This window comes from Ambystoma mexicanum, chromosome 7p (genome assembly GCF_040938575.1).
Source record: "Ambystoma mexicanum isolate Mex_15411 chromosome 7p, UKY_AmexF1_1, whole genome shotgun sequence".
In the NCBI taxonomy this organism is placed as follows: domain Eukaryota; kingdom Metazoa; phylum Chordata; class Amphibia; order Caudata; family Ambystomatidae; genus Ambystoma; species Ambystoma mexicanum.
In genome coordinates this window covers 445,142,295-445,164,383 of record NC_090939.1, presented here as the reverse complement: position 1 = coordinate 445,164,383, position 22,089 = coordinate 445,142,295, and the positions used below count along the sequence as shown (strand labels likewise).

Here is a 22,089-nt window from a genome sequence, read left to right as displayed (position 1 = left end):
AGCCTACCTGTGATTTAGGTTTCCTCCCACACTGTCAGGAGTTTGGGGGCTAATTCGGCCGTGAAACCTTTATATAAGTCCGGTGGGAGCCAGCCTGGCCCTGGAGCCTTACCGGCAGTTAGATCCTTAATTGCCTGTGTGACCTTATACAGCGTAAGAGGCAGATCCATTCTGCCTCTCTCCTCGGTATCTAGTGTGGGCAAAGGGAACAGGGAACACGGCCATGTATCGATCAAGTTCGGTATTCGTCACCTGATCTGAGTTCGTGTACAGGGCTGTATAGAATTTTGTGAATACATCATAAACTCCCTGAGCATCTGTATGTAGTGTGCCATTGGCGCCCCTGACACCCGTGATCGGTCTCACACAGTGTTCGGTTTTAATCAGGTTAGCTAAGTCCTTGCTGGCCTTGTTCCCTTCCCCGTATCTCCTGGCTCAGAACGGTCGTATGATGTGCAGTATTTCTTGGTCTGCCAAGGACCGAAATCTCGCCAGCCGCTGCTGCAGGGGCTCAAGCGTGGGCACCCCAGGTGATTGGGAATGTGCTTGTTCTAAGGTTTTCAGCCTGCCTTCTATTTGGTCTAGTTCCATCCTAATTTCGTGCAACGCGCCCGCCAACAAGAATATCAAGTGCCCTCTGAGCCAAGTCTTGAACGTTTCCCACACAGTAATCATCGAATCTACTGGGCCTGTGTTGCACTCCAAAATATCCGATATGTCTACCCTCAGTGATTCAACTATCGAATCGTCCCTCAGCAGCAGCAGCGGCATGCGCCATTGTCGACTTTCCTGGCTGGTCTCCCTTGTGGTGATATCCAGTACGACTCTGTGCACGGCAATATGATGCACTCTCTCAGCTGCGGGATAAACTCTGGTGAACATAGCCAATAATCAATGCGCAAACTGGACTTGTGCATGTGTGAGTGAAATGTGAATTCCTCTTGCAGGGGGTGTATCTCCCTCCAGGCATCAACCAAAGGAAGAGTGGACATGATGTGCAAAATGATTAGTGACGCCTTGGACTGTGATTTTTGCTCCCTTGAGGTCCTTTCCCTCATCGTATCCAGGATGGTATTCAAATCTCCGCCCCACATTATTTTGGAATCTCCCAAAGGCACGACCTGTGATATTAAATTCAGGTAAAATTCAGGGTTGTCAACATTGGGAGCATACAAGTTAATCAGGATCCATTCCATGATCCTAATTGCGCCCCACACAATTAAATATCTACCTTCTGCATCAGTCAGAAATTTAGTGAGCTGGAACCCTACCCGCTGAGGGATAACGGTCATGACACCCCTGGCTTGTGATGAGTAGTCAGTGCTAATGTGCACCGGGCCTCAATCACGGGCAAATGACTCTGTAACTTTCTTAGTGGCGTGAGTCTCCTGTAGGAGAAGGATGTCAACCCGATGTCTTTTAGCATAGGCCAATAGTTTTCTGGCTTTAATAGGATTCGCAAGCACCCTGATATTCCATGTTAAGAGTCTAATCCTCTGTGCCGACCTAAGGAGTGCCATATTCTCCAGTTGACTTTATATCGAGCTGTGCTTGCATCTGATGAACCCACATCTAAGGTCATGCAACTGTCATTTTTCCCCAGTAAACACCCGTCCGCCCCTCCCCCCAATTAAACTCTAGCTAGGCAACCAGCCCCCACCCCACACACCACCCACCCTCACCATCACCCAAACAAGATGGTGTACTCCCATAACTAATGCCAAAACACTGCAATTGCGGGTGTCGCAGTGTGACCAGAGCTGTTCGTGTTGTGTGTTAGGCTGCCCTCAGTAGGCTGCCGGGTTAATTGCTTGCGGTCTGCATGGCCCACCATCTGTAATGGCTTCATTATCCTGTGGCTCGATTATCAAGTATCTGGTTTGGTTGCCGAGTCTCCCGGCCTGAAGGCATCGGCATGTTGCTTTTGAAGTGGGAGAATGGAACACAAGGCTCCCACCAATCCCCTCACACCCCTGGCCTAGAGGATCACGGCCCAGGCACCCGCCACGAGAGGAGTTTGCCCATCTACCAGACGACCAAATACCCTGGTACAGGAACATACGGATGTGCCCACCCGCCTGCCCACCAGCCTGCCCTGCCCATGCCGACACCTGCGGCATGGATGGACTCGACTGAACCACCCAACGCTAAATCAACACGTCGTTAGAGATGCCATGACGACCTAGCCAACGGTCAGCTCATCCGTGCAACATGCACACTGGACACTCCTACACCAATCCACACGAAGAACATATTCAGTGCTATGACGTAGGTGGCGGACACACCCACTGACGCGCATCTTTATTATTTGTCACATAGGCTTTTAAAAAAAAAACGCAGAAACGCAAGACGCACAATGAACTTATCTAAAAAGCTTGCTCACGCTTCTCCTAAACCCGTGCGCCATAATGAGAAATATAACGAAAACACGATACTGGGGATAAAAGCAACATGATACCATAACCTAAAGCGCCTGTGTACCAAACGGCTCCACCTATACACCAGGCCCAAGTAGGCCGCAAGCAAGACCTTCCATGAACATTGAATGAGCAAGAGTACAGTTGCTGACCCTGCAGAATGAGCCCGGTGATAGCAGACAGTCAAGGGCACAATGTTGCAAACTCGTATGCCACAAGCCAACGCCAAGGTCACACCTGCAAATTAAACCAGGCACACAGTGGAAAATACAATATTAATTGTGCAGAATTCTGCCTCGACCACGGTCCCACCTCACGTGACCGAGCCGAACCTGACAGGGTGCCAGGCCCAGGAGGAGGGAGGCGTCTGGATCCCCCGTTTCAAGACACAGGCAGATACAATTAAGTGATTCAACGGACATCTGCGGCGGTGGGAGTAGTCGGCCTTCCAGCATATGAATAAATCTTCACATTGTCTGCACATACCCATAGTGAAACATTGTTGCAAATGACAGGTGCACCGCGAGCTGGGAACAGCGATGGTCCCAGACTGGGGGGCTCGTGTGTGGACCAATCAGAACATGGGGCTCTTATCACTGATGCCATTAACATTGACCAATCCTCAGGGATCTTCATGTAACAATTTTCATGTATCAATTTGAATGGCCAACCCAAATATACCACCTGACTAACCCTCGACCACTAACAATGCTCTCTATACGTATGCTATACTAACCCTACCACTCGAGGAGCCAATCCAGAGTGGCGATAGGTTTTTGCTAAACCTTCCCAGGGGACGCAAGTAGCGCGTCATACTAAGGTAAAAAGGGCCTGCGAGCCCCTCGATGGAGAGAGTGTCAGGACGGACGCGTACGATCCTTGACCCATCCCTGCCGTTTTGTTTAATAAACAGCAGAATCACCTTGCTTCTTGCGTGTGTCTCATACTCATTTTTTTTTTTTTGGGATATACGGGAGGAGTTGGGGCCTCCCTGCCCAGCCGACCCCGGGAGAATTTCCCCCCGACACTTTCTATAAATGTCAGAGCCCCCTCAGGGGTATAAAAAAAGTGTTATTTCCCAGCGTGCTGCAGGTGCAACCTCGTCAGGAACAGCATGGTATACAGGACTGATCGCGCTCTGAGTGCCTTCTTAACATGATCAAATGTGTGTCTGGTAGCCTGTACCCTGACAGAGAAGTCCGGTTAAATATGGATCCAAGCAGAGTCGAAGGTCAAGGTGCCCCTTTCGCGTGCCAAGTGGACGATCTGGTCTCTGTCTCAGTAATTTAGGAGCCGGGCTATGACAGTGCGAGGCTGGACCCTGGGTTTAGGAGGGGGAGCCAAGGATCTATGTGCACGCTCCACCAGGAACTGCTGTGAGAACTGCACCCGGTAGAATTGTGCAAATTGCCTCCTCGAAGAAGGACTCCATCGTGGTGTTTAAAGCTTTCTCTGGCAGACCCACCACCCGTATGTTGTTGCAGCGGGACCTGGATTCCAAATCCTCACACTTGGCTTGGATTGACTTCAGGCTTTTCTTTATGTTATCAATGTCCTTGCCATGCGCCTCTGAGGTGTCCTCCAGCCTGCTGACTCTTGTCTCTGCCTCGGTTACTCTATGGTTCACTGCCTGGAGGTCTGTTCTGATGGATGAGATGTTGTTTCCAATATCATCCAGCACACTATTTACTGCCGCAAATCTAGCCTGCAATGCCTCCATGTATGGGTCTATATTATCCACCCGCCTGCTGCTGACCAGGTGCCAAACAAGGATGGGGGGCAGGCCTCGGCTTCACCTGTATTTGTGTTTGTGAAGGTGTCCATGGGGCCTTTTTTATGTCCCTTGGCCCCTCATGTCATGACGTCCCTCCGCTGAGCTGGCTTGATGTTTGGATCTAAGCCGGCAGCGCCTATTCCGAATCACGATTCCCAACCAGGACTCATAGGCCACGGGCACAGACCCAACTGGCGGCACAGTGCTCATCTACTTGTGCTGCACCTCAGGTTGCCAAGTGGGGCCCTCAGTGTGTTTGACTCATGGTTCTACTATGCCTTCCAATAATGCTTTAAACCATATCTCCTGTAATTTTACTATGCTTGGTTGGCAAGTTTCGGGTAGATGTATTGGGTATCGCTGTTAGCGCCTGGGCTGCCGGCCGCCACCCCCAGCAGTATCCTGATTTCACTGTTGGACCCAAGGAAACTCTGCTGCAATTATGTGTGGACGAAATGCAGACCATGTGAGGAGGAGTCAGTCTGCCAGTACCCCCCCGCAGGCCGTGCTACATTTGGGGGCCAAGGCCCGCCCAAGCCGCACACACTTACTGGCTACTGATGTGCTGTGGTACAGAGGTCGCCCTCGGGCTCGGGCCGTTGCCAAAACAACCGGCCATGCAGCTATGCCTTCAGCTGCTTGTTCTGCTCCCTGTTCTGCAGCTGCTGCACGTTTGCCGGGGCCGAATGGCACCGCCCGCTCCAGCGGCCCCATCCGCTTACGGCTGTCTGGGTCTGTGATCTCCACAGGGGTCACTGCTCCTATGCCCCAGCTGCTAGCCTCCCGGCCGGCACTCGTCCTGATATGCCAAGCTTGCGTAGGGTTGCATAGCACTCTGCTTGTTATCTGGCCCTCAGGCGAGTATTGGGAGGTGCACCCGCGCTCCCTCAGGGGTCCTTCTTCTTAGCTTGTCTCAGGCGGTGCTGCGACCGAAGTCGCGGACATCAGACCTCACTTGCCTGGCTGTGCGGCGCCCTTCTCCAGGCTGCCGGGCTTTCTACGTCAGGCCACACAAGACTGGGTTGGTGTGAAAACACTGACACAGGCCAAATACACACTGTCCCTTCATGATTTTGTCCAGAATTTCGTCTATACACCTCCGTGGGTATTCTGGCAACCAGATCAGGTGGAAATAGTCACCTCTGAGGCTCCAGACCGTAGGATATTTCAGGAAGGATGTGAGTGTTAGCAGAGCTCCTCACTTAGGCGGCCATTTGTCACGGCGCACAACCGCGCCCCCCCCCAAATAAGTACAGATTTTTTACAAATATATATATTGGGGGTGGTTTAAGGTGTTAAAACGGGCTGGGAGGGGTTTGGGATGGGGTTATAAATGAAGGGAAGCTGAGTGCTTGGGGGGTGGCCCAATAAAAATAAATAAACAATTCACTATTTTTTCCATTATAAATGTTTAGATATAATTGTTATTTGTTATTTTGTATTTGTTAAAATCACGTGTAACTTGAAATGGGAAGTGCAAACGGGCCAGAAAGCTCTGTATAAGCGTAGCCATGGCAGCGCAGATCTGGGTAAGTGCCAGGAGTGCGGGGACTTTGAGGTGTCAGTTAAAACGCCTAAGTGCGGGTAGGCCCGGAGACATTGCAGTGGTGACCGTTCGTGGAGGAGCCTGGACCCGGGGAGACTCTGAGCGCATCCAGGCCACCAGTCAGCACAGCAGACAGGCAGGTCAGCAGGCAGAGAGAGAGAATGCAGAGGAGGAAAGGAAGGTCTTGGGCTGCTTCTGGAACTTCAAATGGTCCTGTTCAAGTTTTAGATGGGCAGGAAGGCCATTCCAGAGGGGACACCTGCAGAGGAGAGAGATCGACCCCACACTCTCTGCTTGGAGAACTGTCTGACCCTCATCGAGTTAGAGGTGGCTAAGCAAAGGGCTCGAGAATGAAGGTGTTTAGGAAGAGAGAGTTGGATATAGTGTGGGACCCAGCCCCAGAAAGCCTTGTGGACGATGCAGAGGGTCTTAAACTTGATCCTTGCTGCCACCAGGAGCCAGTGGAGGGATTTCAGGGCTGGAGAGATACGGTCCCTGGTCTTGAGGCCAAGGACAAGTCTTGCAGTCTTGTTCTGGATTAGTTGCAGAGGGCAGAGCATAGAGGAAGGCAGATTGAGAAAGAGGTTGTTGCAGTAGTCCAGCATAGAGAGAACCAGGGCTCTGGAGACAATGAAATTCTAGGGGAAAGTGAGAAAAGGAAGAATACTTCTGAGGAGGTACAGCTGGTAGTGGGCCTTCTTGGCAAGGTCTGTGATGTGAGGAGAGAAGGAGAGGGTGGAACAGGAGAGGGCACCAAGGTCTTTGCTTCACATCAAGGTGTAGGAAGAGTGCCCAAGGAGGGGGGCCAGAGTGAGACAGGGAAAGCGGGAGCAGGGGTCCCATTGAGAAGGATCTCAGTCATACTGCCACTAAGGCAGAGATCGTCGGAGGTGTACCAATCCTGAATCGTGGACAGGCAGTCGGGAATGAGCGAGAGAGGAGAGGTGGCTGAGGGGAACCTGAAAGAGAGCTCAGTGTCATCTGCATTTCACTGAAAGTTAGAGGAGAAGGTAGAGGTAAGGTGTGCCAAAGGGGCCAAGTAGGCATTGAAGATCCAGTGAGAGAGGTTGGAGCCCTGGGGAACACCACATTTGGAGAGAGAGGTGGTGGAGATAACAGACCCCAATAGGACATCCTTTATTACTCTCACTACCCTTTTGTCTCCTCCCATTGGCCTCTTCACACTGCAGGCATATAAATCTCTCTCTCACTCCCTGCGACTCCCTCAACTGCTCGAGTATCCTAACTCCTCCTTATAAGAAACATGAATTAATTCAATTGAAATTTAGCATTGTTAGTGCCATAAACGCTACAACCTGTACACCTGAACTCCAGACACTATCCATTTATAAATGGAAATGTGTCAAAACAAATAGATATGTCTTGTTTTAGTTATGTAGATTTGATTTAGAAATTAAGAATTGATTCTACCAAATATCTCTAAGACATCTCAGACCTAGAGCCATGAGTCAATGTCATACACGCGTGTCATTTATGGCTAGTAGAGGTGATTACAAACTCCCTGGAGACTTTTGCAGTTGTAAATCTTGAAAACGTATATGAGCTCATGTTTGAGTACTGTGTAAATTGTGTCGAGGGGACGTGCTACGTTTACACTTTTGCATATGTGGGTCCTGTGCAAAAATAAAGAGCAAAAAGGTGGCATACATGCTTGTAAGCCACCCGTTTGCATTACGCCATGCAAAATGAGTAAAAGCTGCATGCCCTAGTGAGGTGACATCATGGGGTCTCATGGGGTCTCAGAGGCATCAGGAAGCTCAGAAGGAAGGTTCTACCCCATGGTACTGCCCATGTTCTGAGACTTCTGAGAAGCGGGAGGCTGCCATCTTCCCTCCTGATGTGAAAGCCTTTACTCGTGCCACGTCTTCTTCCCCCCCAGCCTCTCCCACACACTCTTTGCACCTTCCCAACCCAGCCCTCACTTACCAACAGCATGGAACTCCCACCATCCTGCTCCTTCCCCTCTGTGGAAATGACCATCATGGAAAGGGAGAATAGACTACTTGTAGTGGTTCCCTTCTCCCTACATCCATGATGGTCATTTTGTTTTGCAGTTTGTTTTTAAGTTGAGAAACTGCAACCACTCTGTTTCACAACTTAAAAACAGGGACCAATAGCACCTCAGAAAGCATACTATGGTGTTATAACTATGAACCCCTGGGTGGGCGGCATTACTGATAAGGTAACGATGCCAGTGCCCACGTTAAGTAACTCAGCCCCATTACCTGACTGGTAATGCCTACCCAGCAAGGGTTTTATTGATTAAGTATTCCCCACTGTCTTGTGAAAATTGACCCTTTAAATCATATACCAGAGATGATAGGTACCTCTTTGCTCGTGAGCACATGGGACAGATACTATTGAAAGAAGAGGAATCTGTTGATAGGAGGTTCACCCTGTTTTACATTAAAAGAAAGTAATCAAATATAAAGGTGCGATTGGTATATTTGAAAACGAATGCCTGGTTTAAAGGATAGACACAAATAAGAGGCATTTTGAAAATAAAAGAACAAATCTTCCACCAATAACACATTTTTGTTTTAAATGCATATTCGTCTCTGCTCCTGCATTGACCCCAAGAGACAACCTGAACAAATGTGTCCTTGAAAAGTGACACTCGACTACACTATAAATTGGATAATTCTTCAAAGCTATGTGCTCTGACAAAAAGATTAAAACATTCAGCAATAAAATGTCAGCCAAAAGTATTTTTGCTGACATCCTCCCTAATACCAAGACAAGGCAAAGCACAGACAGACTTCGTGTTATTTACCTTTGATAGGACAGATTTTGCTGAAAGCTTTGAGGAATAACAATAACGTCAGCTACATAAGGGTGCACAGATGTATGGTATCAAAGACCTTGGCAAGCCATAAGAATTTAACACAAATAGCTACAAGAATGTCATGAACATGTTTCTTTCCACTTGGATGCATACTTTTTATGAGAGCCATAACTCTATAGCCTAATTAATAGAAACAGTTAAGTTACTCGTCATTCTTGCTGAATTGTAGGGGACCTTTATGTATTTGTGAAAAAGAGAATTGACATATGATAATTGAACGCTTTGGTTTGTCTTTACCTACCTTAATCAATAGCTTGTTATGCAAAAAAGTGTTCTGATTTGGAGTTGTTTTAGGCTATGTAAATGGCTTTGATGCTACCTTTGAGCCCTGAGACACAACGCGGTGATCCCCCAGGGTTCTATTTGTAGTCAAATAGTTATTTGCAGAAATCTGTAAGAATCTATAGCATGCTTATATCGGATCACTCACTTTGTCTGAAATGCCTTCACGTATTCTTTCATAACCCCATGTTACTTTACAGTGGAACCTTAATGTTCCATGGGAGATTAAATATCAACTTTCTCAATATGCCCACTGATCACAGACTTCATAAGTACATCCTTTAAAGATTCAGTTGTTCTAAATGATCTTGTACAATCATGGGAAATTCAGATCTTCAAAAAGTCAAACCTTGCTCATGATCAATGTTATACTTATTTTCCAATAACAAATGTTTTCTTTTTACTCAAGATTCGAGATAAAGAAGAAACTCTACAACTTCCGAGCTTTGTAGAGGACCATCAATCAAATGGAGACGGTTAATCAGGTTTCCACACAGCTGGGGGAACAGAGCTTCCTTTGATTGATGTCAAAGACTGTCTCTACCAAATTATCCATTGAGAAGACACAGGCCTCCCTACGCTCCAAGATTTGTCGGCCTCATTCGACACCCTGGACCATGCTTTTCTGGCCCAATGACTCTTGGAGGTATTTGCGGTGTCAAATAATGTCTCTTCAAGGCTTCCTTCCTCACTAACAAAATATCGAGGTCCAGGACTGGAGATTTTGTCTCCCACCATTAAGTTGTGATCTGTAGTGTCCCTCAAGGGTATTGTGTTTCCACCATGTTATTTAAAATCTACATTAAACCTCTTTATAGCTTAATAGCAGACTCGGATGCAGTCTTCCACAATTCTGCTGATGATACACAGTTCATATTTAGCTTTGGCAATGATTATCAGACCAACATAACTCAAGTACAAATTATTGTTAAACAGGTTGAGTGATGGATGGCTGATAATCAGCCAGGGCTAAATCAAGTGATTGAGCTGCTTATGGTTTCAACTACAGAATGCTTACATAAAGTCATTACCACATATCCAGAAATCTCTCTTTCAAGATCTATAATTACTCTTCAACAGGATTTTACACTTCGGGGAGTTACCAGTGACTCTACACTTTCTCTATAACCCTAGATTAACTGTATTCTTAGTACTACCAACTACCATCTCATGTTATTAAGGCAGCGGCTAACGTTACTCGAAAAAGCACAATGTTTACTATTGCCAGATCTAACATATGCTCCAAGATCAATTATTATAACATGCTGTATGCTGGCATTGATAAACAAGTTATCAATATTTTGAAATATAAAAAAATACCATTGCATAAATAGTTACTGATAGTTCTAGATGCACAACTACAACTACAATCGAATCCTGCGAACATGACATTGACTCCCAGCTAAGTCTTGGATAATTTTCAAGTTTGTTACCCTTACGCACAGATCCTTCAGCGGAAAATCACATACTTATTTCAAGGCACAAATTAAATGGCATATTATCAGCTGCTCACAGAGAGCCAGCTCACAGTATACTGTCTACATACCACAACTGAAAAGAGCTTGGGGCTTTGGCCAGTCCTTTATTGTCATGGTGGCTAAATACAGAAAGCATCTGTTGTATTAAAGAAAGTCTGCCATCCAGGAAAACAATTCAAACCATTTTATTTTGACTCACACCACTTTACTGATGAGGATTATTTCTGACCCTTCTTGGCCTTCCTTTTGGTGGCTTAAGGGACTTTTTACCAATGAATACTGAAGTACACTCAAATATCGAAACCTTTAACGCGCTTGCTTTTTTGATCAATTTTCTAAAATGTATTAGTATTGTTAAAATAAATATCTTGCTTTAATTTACCAGGAACATCTTCGACCACAACCTGACAAGAGTATTAAAAGATATTTCCGAAGTATATTTTTGCAAATCCTTGGCAAAACATGTAATGTACTAATATGTGGGTGCTTATCCTTTAGAAACGTAATGATCTAAATGTGTGAAGACTGTTGTCAAAGGGAATCACTATTTCGATTCACAGACCTTGATCTGCTCTTCGACTTCTCGGATGGTGAGGTCCAGTCCCAGTAAATCCATAACAATAGTGTTACTTATCTGATTGTGTAAATCCAACATTACTTTTTACACTACAACACATTCTACAATCAGTTCTAAGACGTAGGACATTCTGAGCTCAAATTTTTTTATATATAAAACTAACAAACATCTCTCATTTTCTAACCTGCCACAAAAGCTTTAGGCACATTATTTCAACTCAGAGACAAAGTCCTACGCCAAAAACATTTTAATAGCAACAATGTTTTTCTGGATGTGGAAAAGTGGAATGTTTCATGTGAACAACACAAAATATTTTAATGCAATAATTACCGTTCAAAACAACAGAATCCATGTCCACGGCAAGGCTTTGGAGAGTGCCAATTGAAGTGCGGTTCAATATGCTTGTCTGAATGGAATCCTTCAAAGTTGCACCAATGCAGTCCTCACAGAAAGGCTGATTTACAGCATGCGGCACTACAAATAATATCCAGAAATGAACTAGCAAACCTCCATTGTTGTTATTGCTGAAAGAGAGCAGTAGTGTCAGTAATCACACATACGTGCAAATTGACAGTTGCAAGAAAACTGAGCTCATACAATCTTGGCAAATATGAAATTTGTTTTCCCTAAAGTTCATGTGTTAGTATTCCCTCGCAATGGGCTGACGATTTCCTAATGAATTTTATGGCAAATTAAATGGGCCCTTGTCAAACCATCAGTGTCTCTCAGTTCGGCTGTCGTTTGTTCACAAAAATCCTATTAATGCTGCTTCCTTCAGTGGCCGTGTTTCCTTTTCTTGATTTGTCTTTTATGAGGGGGAACCTCTCCACCATTTCTAATGGCCTCCTACTCGCCTGTAGTAGGTTCCCAGTGTACCCATCCAGCTCTGTGAGCCACCAGGCACACAGAACACACTCAACACAGTTCTCACTGTCTGGGCTGCACGGTCGCACTGGCGATCCCAGGGCTGCCCCATTTATTACGCACACGCAGCAGATTTACGTCACTCCACCGCATGTGTGCCCTCAACGGTACAGGCAGCACACGCCTCCTTTTTCATAACAAACAAAATACAATAGGAAGCACACACATATGACTCAAAACATTTCACTGCAAACTCAACATTTACTTTAGTGCCAGGCCCCCAAGTCCATACTCAGCCCATGGACCGGACACACCAGTTCAGGGGTCTAACACATAGTCACTGAGATGGGCAGGCTTCCCCATCCCAGCCCTCTGGGGATACCTTGTGCCCCCCTCCTGGATCAGATTCACCTCACCTGTGTCCAGTACCTCATCACAGTCTTATCGTAGGGTTGCTTCCGGCGTGGTCTCCCCCACCTTCTTAAAGAAACTGGCATTTCGGGTGACAGTGGCAGTTCCATCCGACGCAATCACCATAGAGCCAAGCACAGCTACCACGTCCATCGGATTAGGCTCATACGCCAGTGACAGCTTGCCTTGCGGATGCTGGTTCCTCACCAATACTTCATCGCTGGGGATCAGCTGATGTGGTCAGCTGATGTGGTCAGAGTCCTCTTCTGATGTTCTCGCCTTCCTTCCTCGTCCTTCTTTCTCGCTCCACCTGAGCGTGGTCAATCACTGCTGGTTCTCGCTCCCCCGCCTTCTCATATTAGACCCCTCGGGCATCGTCAAAACATTAATTCCGCCAGGGCCACTCCAATTGATGCATAAGGGGTGGCCCTGTACTCACTGTGTTGAGGGTCCTCATGAACTGCTCGACCACTCTGTTTGCACGGGCCATACTGGTGTAATCTTCCTGTGGTGTATGCCAGACTCCCTCATCAACAGAGCAAAACGGACCCCTTGGAACGGCGGTCCATTATCGGAGCACAGGGTCAGAGGCAACCCATGTGTGGCAAAGATCTTCTGCAGGGCGACCGCCACCTTGTCTAATGACACTGACTCCATAAACTCGACCTTGGGGTAACCGGACCACTCGTCCACTACCATTAAGAAGTGAGTGTCTCTGCCGGTGGACCCAAGGTCTGCATGTACTCTCTCCCAGGGTCTTGTTTCTCGCGGCATGGTTTCAATGAGGTGTTCTCTCTGCACCGGGGCAGCTGCCTGACAACAAACGCAGGCTGAAACAAACTCGCCCACTCGCTTCTCGAGGTCGGGGAGCCACACCTTCTGGCATAGTCTTGCTTTCGTCTTTGCCATCCTTTGATGACCCAGGTGCACCAGTTTGATGAATTGCTGGATCTGGCACATTGGTACCACTATGCGGTCTCCCCGGAGCAAGAGCCCTGACTCCACGAACATCAGCTCATCTTTCACTCTCCACAACTGCTCCAGCGACACATGTGCATCTTGGGTTCTTTGCGCCAGAGTGTCCACCACCGATCTCCACGACCCAAAGTGCTGCCTTTATTATTAGGAAGTACTCATCCACCACTGCCGCCTTTTTGAGCTCCTGTAGTGCAACTAAGTTCGGAGTTGCCGATTCAACGAACAGCTGCATGTGCTCGCCAGCCTCTTCCCCACTGACATCTTTGTTTTCTTCCACATTACACCTTGGATGCCATGACAAATAATCTGCTGCATTGTTATTTCCTGGGTGATACACTAGCAAGACACCATACACCGGGAGCGCGAGCATTCACCTTTCAGTGCGGGCTGGGCTTTGATGATGAACCGGCCATGTTCGGAGCAGAGGCTTTTGATCGGTTATCACCGCCATCCAAATCCATGAGGACCCCTCGTATAATGTTCTGGAAGACTTCTACCGATGATGACACGCCAAAGCTTAGGCGTTTGTAATGGTACAGGCCCTAGTGTGTGGTGAAAGTGGGTGCCGAGGCAAGTGCTGTGTGTAGGCAGAGGCTGAGGTGATTGGGTGTTGGAGGCCAGGGCCCCGACGGACACACAAAGGCCCTGGTCACCAATCACAGCGACTGTGAGATTAGCAGCGGAGGGAAGATGGGAAGGAGGAGGTGAAAGGGAAAGTCTTGAGGAGCTTCTAGAATTTGAGGACATTCGGATCGAGGAAGGGGGAGGCTGTTCCATTGGAGGGAGCCAGATGAAGCAAGAGATCGGCCTGCAGCCCTCTGTTTAGCGAAATACACAGAGAGCTGGTACCAGAGTAACATTTCGGTCTAGACAGAGATTATTTGGAAAGAACAAAATGCAGATAGCATGGGCCCTGGCTCCAGACAGCCTTGTGAGTGATGCAGAGGCATATGAATTTAATCAACCGGGAGCCAATGAAGAGTTTTTAGGGCAGGTGAGATATGGTCCCTGGGCTTGATGCCAAGGATACGTCTCGCTGCCTTGTTCTGGATTAGCTGGAGGGGTCGTAGAGAGGAAGAGGGTAGATTCCAGAGAAGGCTATTACAGTAGTGAAGCCTAGAGAGAACCAGGACTTGGGTAACATTGAGCTTCTGAGGGAAAGGGAGAAAAGGGAGGATTCCTTTGAGAAGGAAGAGTTGAAAGTTGGACTTCTTGGCAATGTTCTGAATGTGAGGGAGGAAGGAGAAAGAGAAGTCTAAGATGACTCCAAGGTTTCTGGCTTCATATGAAGGAGAAGGGGGAGCGCCCATAGAGGATGCCCAAATTGAGGGGAAGAAAGAGGCAGCAGGGGTCCCAATGGGAAGGATCTCAGGCTTGGGGCATTCAGGCAGAGATCGTTGGAAGTGCACCAGGACTGGATGGCAGATAGGCAGTCCAGTTTGATGGAAGAATTAAGAGGGTCAGCTGGGAGTTTGAAGAAAAGTTGAGTGTCATCTGCGTAGCACTGGAAGTTAAGAGAGAAGGAGGAAATGAGGAGTGCCAGTGGACCAAGTTACGCGTTAAAGAGCCAGGGGGAGAGGTTGGGGCCCTGGGGGACACCACAGGTGGAGAAAGAGATAGGTGAGGAGAAGGGGCCCAGGATAACCTGGGATGGCCGGTCACTTAGGAAGGAGGTTAGACAGTCCAGTGCCTGCTCGAAGATGCCCAGGGTATCATGGAGCTGTTTTATGAGGAAGGAATGGTTGACCACGTCGAAAGCAGAGGCGAGATCAAGTAGAATGACGACAGCTGGAGAGTTAGAGTCCAGAGATGCGAACAGTTCTTCACATGTGTTCAGAAGAGCCGTTTCCTTGCCTCTGGATGCTCGGAATCCAGATTGATGGTAGTAGAGACTGCCAACAAGTTCAGTATGAGAAGTGAGTATGGGGGAAAGCCAGTTTCTCCAGAAGCTTCCCAAGGAAGGAGGTTATTGAGATAGGGTGGGTGTTGGCTGGGCAGGTGGGGTCTGCTGAAGGTTTTTTCAGGAAGGGTGCACAAGGGGGTGCTTGAGGGAGGAGGGGAAAGAGCCAATGGCAATGGAGTGGTTGCAGAAATTGGCAAGTGCACGGGCAAGAGAGCCAATGTTGTCCTTAAGGGTTCTGGAGGAGCAAGGGGGAAACCTGTTTGGAGGAGACCTTCATGGAGCAGACAACTCTGGTGACCTCATCAGCTGTGACAGGGAAGAAGGAGGAGAGAGAAGAGGAGGGAGGGTGGGAGGCCATAGGAGGCAAGGGGTTGGAGGAGGGGTCAGGGGAGAGGGAAGCAAGGGTGCTCAGGATGTCCTGAGTTTTAGTAGTGAAGTGAGTGGCCAGTGCGTTGAAGAGGGCTTCGGAGGGGATGGGTGAGGAGGGCACGGCAGATAGGTTGGCTAGTTCCCTGCAGATTTTAAAGAGTTCAGCCGAGTTTTGTTCTGAACCAGAGACCCGCGCCTGGGTGGGGCCCCCATTCTTGGCGTGGATGGAAAGTCTTTATTGTCTTTGGAGCAGGCGACATGACATTGTGTTTGAGGGTGAGCCAGAGGTCTGCCACTTCTGTTCTACAGCTCTGAACGTGTTTCAGGGCTGCTAGTTCAGAGTCATACCAGGTGCTATGCTTAGAGTCAGGTTTCAGGCAGATCCTCATGACTGGGGCAAGAATGTCAATGGTGTTGCTAATGGTCAGATGTGGGTTGCTGAGGGCAGAGTCTGTGGTAGAATCTAGGGTGCAGGAGGGAGGGATGAAGGTGGATGTGAAGGCAGCAGCTGACACTCATTTCATCGGATGGATGTTTGTGAACGAGGTTGGCAGGGCTTTAGGAGGTGTGGTCAGAGGGCCAAGCGGACCGCAGGGGGGAGAGAAAGGTCTGACCAGGAGAGTGGAGTGATCAGTGGGGGGGAGAGATCAGAGTGGATGAGGGTGTCCATAGTGTGTCCAGCCAAGTGGGTTGGACCAGAAGGGAGAATGAAGAAGGATAGCGAAGTACAGAGGTCATGGAAGAGGGTAGATGCTATGATAGAGGAGTCCAGATGGATGTTGAAATCGCCCATGAGGAGGGGTTTAGAGGTGGTTGAGAGGATAGAGGAGCAGAAGTCAGCCCATTCAGAGAGGAACAGGGAGAGCTGGGAGACCTGTAGATAGTGGCAATAGTGAGAGAGGAAGAGGGAGAGATGACCAACTTTCAGACCAGTCTCTCAAAAGGGGAGTAAGGCTGTGTGGGTATGAGGGATGAAGGGGCCCACTCAGGGAAAATCAAGGCAACCCCACCACAAGCACAGTTAGGGAGGGGCTTGGAAATGATTGTGTAGCCATCAGGGAGAAGGTAGTCAAAAGCAGTGACTGAGCTGGCATTGAACCACATCTCGGTAAGAGCGAGGAAGTCGAGGTCCAAGTCTTCAAGAAGGGGACCAATGTCGGCAATGTGTTTGTTTGCTAAATGAGCATTATGTGTGGCTAGATGAACAATGTCTCTGCCTTTGAAGGTTTTCCGAGGAGAGGTTTAGGGGCGTGGTACACCAGTAGGATGGGGAGGGACAGAGAGAGCGGGCATGGGAGAAGCAGATGTGGGAAGGAAGTTGATGAGGTTGGTAGGCGCCGGTCAAAGAGAAGGAGGTTGTGTTGAGGACCCTGAATCAAGATAGTGCCAGTGTGGTAGACATTAATGAAACACTGTGATGATGAGAAGCCCACCTCGAGGACGTTCCACTTGGTGCCTCCATTAATGGGAGAGGATGTGACAGGAGAGAGAGTAGAGATAGGATGAGAGAGTAGAGATATAACTCCTGGCCCGTCTGAGGCCATCTCTCCTCCTCCTTTCTCCTTCTTTCCCTTGTTTACCCCTGACATAGTTTCTAAACAAGACCGATCTATGAAAATCTCATCAAAGCAGGTTCTGCCCTGCTCATCCAGAACTATCAAGGACCACATCGACACCCTTGCTCCGGCCTTGGCTGATTTCTGTAATTACTCCTTTGCCACTGGAACTTTCTCCGCCCCCCGTAATCACACTCTTGTGTACCCCCTTCTAAAGAAGCCCTCAGCCGATCCTTCCTCTGTGGCTAACTATTGCCCGATCTCCATCACTCCTTTCCTGGGCAAACTCTTGGGAAAGCTATCCATCATACAGCTTAATCTACATACTAAATCTATTGGCTGCCTCCACGACCTCCAGTTTGGCTTCAGAGCTGAAAGCTGAAACTGCTCTTCTGAACACCAGTGAAGACTTGCTCTCCAATCTTGACTCTAATCTCCCTTCTATCCTCATTCTCTTTGATCTATCCTCTGCTCAATCATCTTCGGGACAACCATTGTATTACTAATCAGGCCCTGGTCTGGTTGACCTCTTTTCTCACCGACTGACCCTCTCAGGTCCAACTGGGTTCTTTCCTCTATTCTATCTCGCTCTCTACTTGTGGTGTTCCCCAGGGGTCTAACCTCTCTCCCTGGCTCTTCAACTACTACCTGGCACCTCTTGCCCACTGCATCGCCACTTTCTGCTCCAATTTCTAATGTTATGCGGATGACACTCGGCTCTCTTTCAGGGTCCCTTCAGCCACCTCTGCTTCTTCTCTCATACCAGACTGTCTGGCCGCAATTCAGGAATGGTGTGCCTCCAATGATCTCTGCCTTAATGCCTATAAGACTGAGATCCACCTCATTTGGACACCTGCTCCCTCATTTCCTCTCCCTCTCTTGCTGTCCACGCTGGGCCCTCTTCCTGCTCCTTCCTGTGAGGCTAAGAAGTGGTGTCATCTTTGACTCCACCCTCTCCTTCTCTCCTCACATCTCTGACATCTCTAAGAAGTCAAACTATCAGCTGCACCTCCTCAGAGGTATTCTTCCTTTTCTCAATTTCCCACAGAAACTCACTGTCTCCAGAGCTCTGATCCTCTCTAGGCTGGACAATTGCAACAGCCTCTTTCTAAATCTCTGGGCTGGACTATTGCAAAAGCCTATACTCTTCAACCTTTGCAAATTATCCAGAACAGGACTACAAGACTTGTCCTTGGCCTCAAGCCCAGGGATCATATCTCTCCAGCTCTGTAACTCTTCACTGGTTCCCTTTGGCTGCAAGGATCAAGTTCAAGACCCTCTGCATCGTCCACAAGGCTTTCCGGGGCCTGGGACTGCTCTACCTTCAATTTTATCTTCCAAAACATCTTTCTTCTCGAGCTCTCCGCTCATCCACCTCAAACTCTCTGAGGGTCAGATGCTTCTCCAAGCAGAGAGTTGGGGGCAGATCTATCTCCTCGGCTGGGGCATCCCCCTGGAACAGCGTCCCTGCCTCTCTCAAACTTGAGCAAAACAACCTCCGGTTCCAGAAGCAGCTCATGAACTTTCTTTTCCCTTTCGCTTTCATTCTTCCTCTCCCCTGCTGAGGCACCTGACTCCTCCATGCACTGGTCACCCTCTGAACTCGGGCCCAGGCTTCTGGATGTCCAGTTGCCCTTGCACTGCCTCTGGCCTCCCCAGCACATACGGGTCTGTATCTGCAACCCTAAAGTCCCTTCTCTCTGCACTTAAGAGCCACCTGCTGGCTGCACTTCTGAGTTAACTGCACTTCCCCCTTCACCTCCCCCCTGGCACTTCTCCCGATCCATCTTCCCCCACACATGCACGATCTAAATGACACAAGGCCTAGTAAGATCGTTATTTTGTCCCCTCTTGTTTCCCCCTCCTCGTCTTGTCGTGCCTAGAAACACTTGTGTACAGGCGCGTTATAAATGCCACATAATATCATATCATATCATAGATCAGGGGAGGGTAAGGAGAAGAGGATATCAGGGAAGACCTGTCTGGAAGTTGCACTGACATGGGTATCTGCGATAGGTAGGCCAAGGATGGTGGTCTGGATGTCATTTTTGTGCTTTTTCCTTCCAGACTTCCTGAAAGAGGGGGGTAGGTAAGAGTGTCACAGTAAGAGAAGATAGGAGAGATGGTGTGTGCCATCAGGGTGGCAGAGGATAGATGAGGATATAGGAGTGGTTGCACTGAGGATAGTTGAGGATAGAGGAGTGGTTGCACTGCACAGTCCTAGCCCAAGCTCACCAAGTGGCCTAGTCGTTACATGGTAACACAGAAGGCAATGCAGCAGGCGGGTGCAAGATGTTGCAACACACCCAACCAAATTCGAAAATCAGAACAGGTCACACAATGCAATGGTAGCAGTGGGGTGCAAGATGCCACAAACACACCTACCCATATTTGAAAATCAAAACAGGGCACAGAATGCAATACAGCAGTGGGGTGAAAGATGTCACAAACACACCCACCCAAATTCGAAAATAAAAACAGGGCACAGGATGCAATGTGGCTAGGAAGAGGTAGAATATGTGAGCCATGGAAGGCTGATTGAAGAAAGGCACAGTTATGGTTCAGATTGTGAATGTAGGAGGCAGTTGAGAGGTTCCACTATCACTCACAATTCAAGGTACAGGGGCCCATGTTTGTGTGTAGTGGACATCTGCATCATGTGGCCACTTCATTGTTTGCAGGGCTAAGGAGGGTGGGAGCCCTACTGGCCCTACTAGGCCCGGACAGGCACAGACAGGAGCCTTTGGTGGCAGGTCGGCTTGGATGCCTTCCGGCGTCTGATTGGCAGGTTAAAAACAGTAGTAGGACAATCAGAAGCAGTGTGTTGTGGTTACGAAGGTAACCTTTGAAGGCACTTCGGTGCCAATGAAGAGTGCAGCCATATTATCCAGGCGAAGTCGCTGTCTTGCGCTGCCTTGCACGCTTTCTTTTATGCAGTTTTACATCAGATAAGCTCCTCTTTTAGCCCATAGCATCTGTGAGCATGCAGTGTGCTTGAGATTCTATGAAACACACCCTTATACACATGAGGCCTCTGTGTGTGAGCACATACAAATATGATAACTTATCTGAAACAGAACAAGTTTTAAAACAGGTGATAGGTCAGTAATTAGTAAGGTTTGCAACTATACAAAAGTAATTACAGGTGAGTCACAAAAGAATTTACTGCTAGTGGTTTTATGTATATTTTGCTGTAAATTACACAGTTTTGTAAGATAACCCTACAGAACTTACTATCGGAACAACAAAAGTGGACATGCCCATGGAACTGCCAATATGTTATGGGTGTGCATGAATGAGGAAAAAGTACACACACAAACACACACACTAAAGTGTAAATGGATGTACTCAAAACCTCAGTCCTGTTTTAGAAACTTTTAAGAATTGTCATAGAGGGGATGACGGAGAAGCACAAACAGGCCAAACTCGGAAGTTACTTTCCAGAACCTTTTTTTTTACAAAAAATCACAGAGAAAAGCAAATTGGAGAACAAAATGTAGCTGCATCCAAAAGGTTTCTTATTGTCATCCTCCATTGAGTGTGGGTTTCCCGTGCCCTTCTTTTTCTCAAAATACCTATTGTGACTTTTAGGGATTCATAAACTATGTTGGGCAATCACCCTCAGCATCAAATCTCCTGGGCACATCTCTTGGCGTCCTCCACAAGCCGATGATGTAACAGTAGTTTCTCCACTGGGAACAACTAGAGCCATGGCTCTTCCCGTTCTGTCTTCTCCAGACAATCTGGGATCCTGTTATTTTCCCCACCTTGGATCCTGCTCTCTTCCCCTTTTCCCCAAACAAACTGCACCTCCACTGACCTCTCTGTCTCCCGCTCATTCTCCTTCCTGCCTCTAGCACCTACCTTGGGTCAGCTAGGCTTCCTCATACCTTTCTGAGCTATCCGACTATGAGGTCCTGAGTTTCCTGCTCCCTGGGATATCTACAACCAGCCTCCTGATTGTTTCCACAACCTCCTGCTGTACTTCACCAACCATCTGCTCTTATCCATTAACCTCCTTCTGTACTCTACCAACCAATTCCTTTTATCCATCTACATTCTGCTTTACTCTACCAATCTCCTGCTGTTCGCCACCCAACACCTGATGTTCTCCGGCAACCTACTGCTTTGCTCCACCATCATCCTGTTGTCGTCCACCAACCTCCTCCTTCTCCCAATTTGGCCTCCAAACACATATTCCATCTCTCACACTACCTTTTACAGGTCTCTCCAACTTGCACCAACTAGCTTCTCAAACTGCCTTCTCAAAGGTCTCACATTGTTAGCTGGGGGATTTTATAACCCAGCTGTCCTTCACTCTGGGCTGGGTTTATGTTGAGGGTCAATACCTATGTCTGGAGATTGGTGAGAGGCTGGTATTAGCTGCCCCTCACAGCATCATCTGGTCATTAATGGGTGATTAGGAGCTGGATCAAGTCTTTACTTGGCCTGTCTGCCATCCTGAAATCTTCTAATTTGCCATGTTATCAGCAAATGCTACCTGGGGAGAATATTGCTTGCTTGCTTCTCTAGCATGTGAAGTCAGCATGAACAAATCTCTCAACAAGATGGCAACCTCTCATGAACATCAAATCTCCATGGTACAGTTACAACACTATTTTACCTGTGGCTGGGCTTGTGTGGTGAGTATACTTTACCCATACAGAGAAATATTGTTGGAGGCCAGCAACTGGCAGCATTGTATGCCACATATGACTCGGGTGGAAATCATTCTGGGTCCCATGGGTATTTCAATATATACTGCTGTATTCCAGGCCTGAGTAATAATGGGTTTTTAGCATCATCTTGTGTAGTTAGCTGAGTCTGACCATTACTTGTCCTCGTTATTTGATAAATGAACTTTTGTTTCTACCTATTAAGATCTTCAAACTCTTTCACTTGGGGAGGGGGAATGCTTGGCTGTCTCATGTGACAGCCAAACAGACTGGTGCCCTATCATACAGTGGGAGCCAATGGAGTGTGTCACTATTAAGGACCTTACCCTGGCTTATAAAACCTTCTATGACCCTGTGCCCAAATAGCTCCAAGATATTGCTAAATTGTATAA

The 22,089-nt window shown here is 47.9% G+C and overlaps 1 protein-coding gene across 1 annotated transcript in view; it reads right to left on the bottom strand.

The window, feature by feature from the left end:
* Window positions 1-22,089, bottom strand: part of TMPRSS7 (transmembrane serine protease 7) — a 731,423-nt gene that overhangs the window by 579,107 nt on the left and 130,227 nt on the right. Inside the window, exon 8 of the mRNA XM_069636244.1 lies at window positions 11,271-11,464. Coding sequence (XP_069492345.1) covers window positions 11,271-11,464 — 194 coding nt within the window. The remainder of the gene's footprint in view (window positions 1-11,270; window positions 11,465-22,089) is intronic.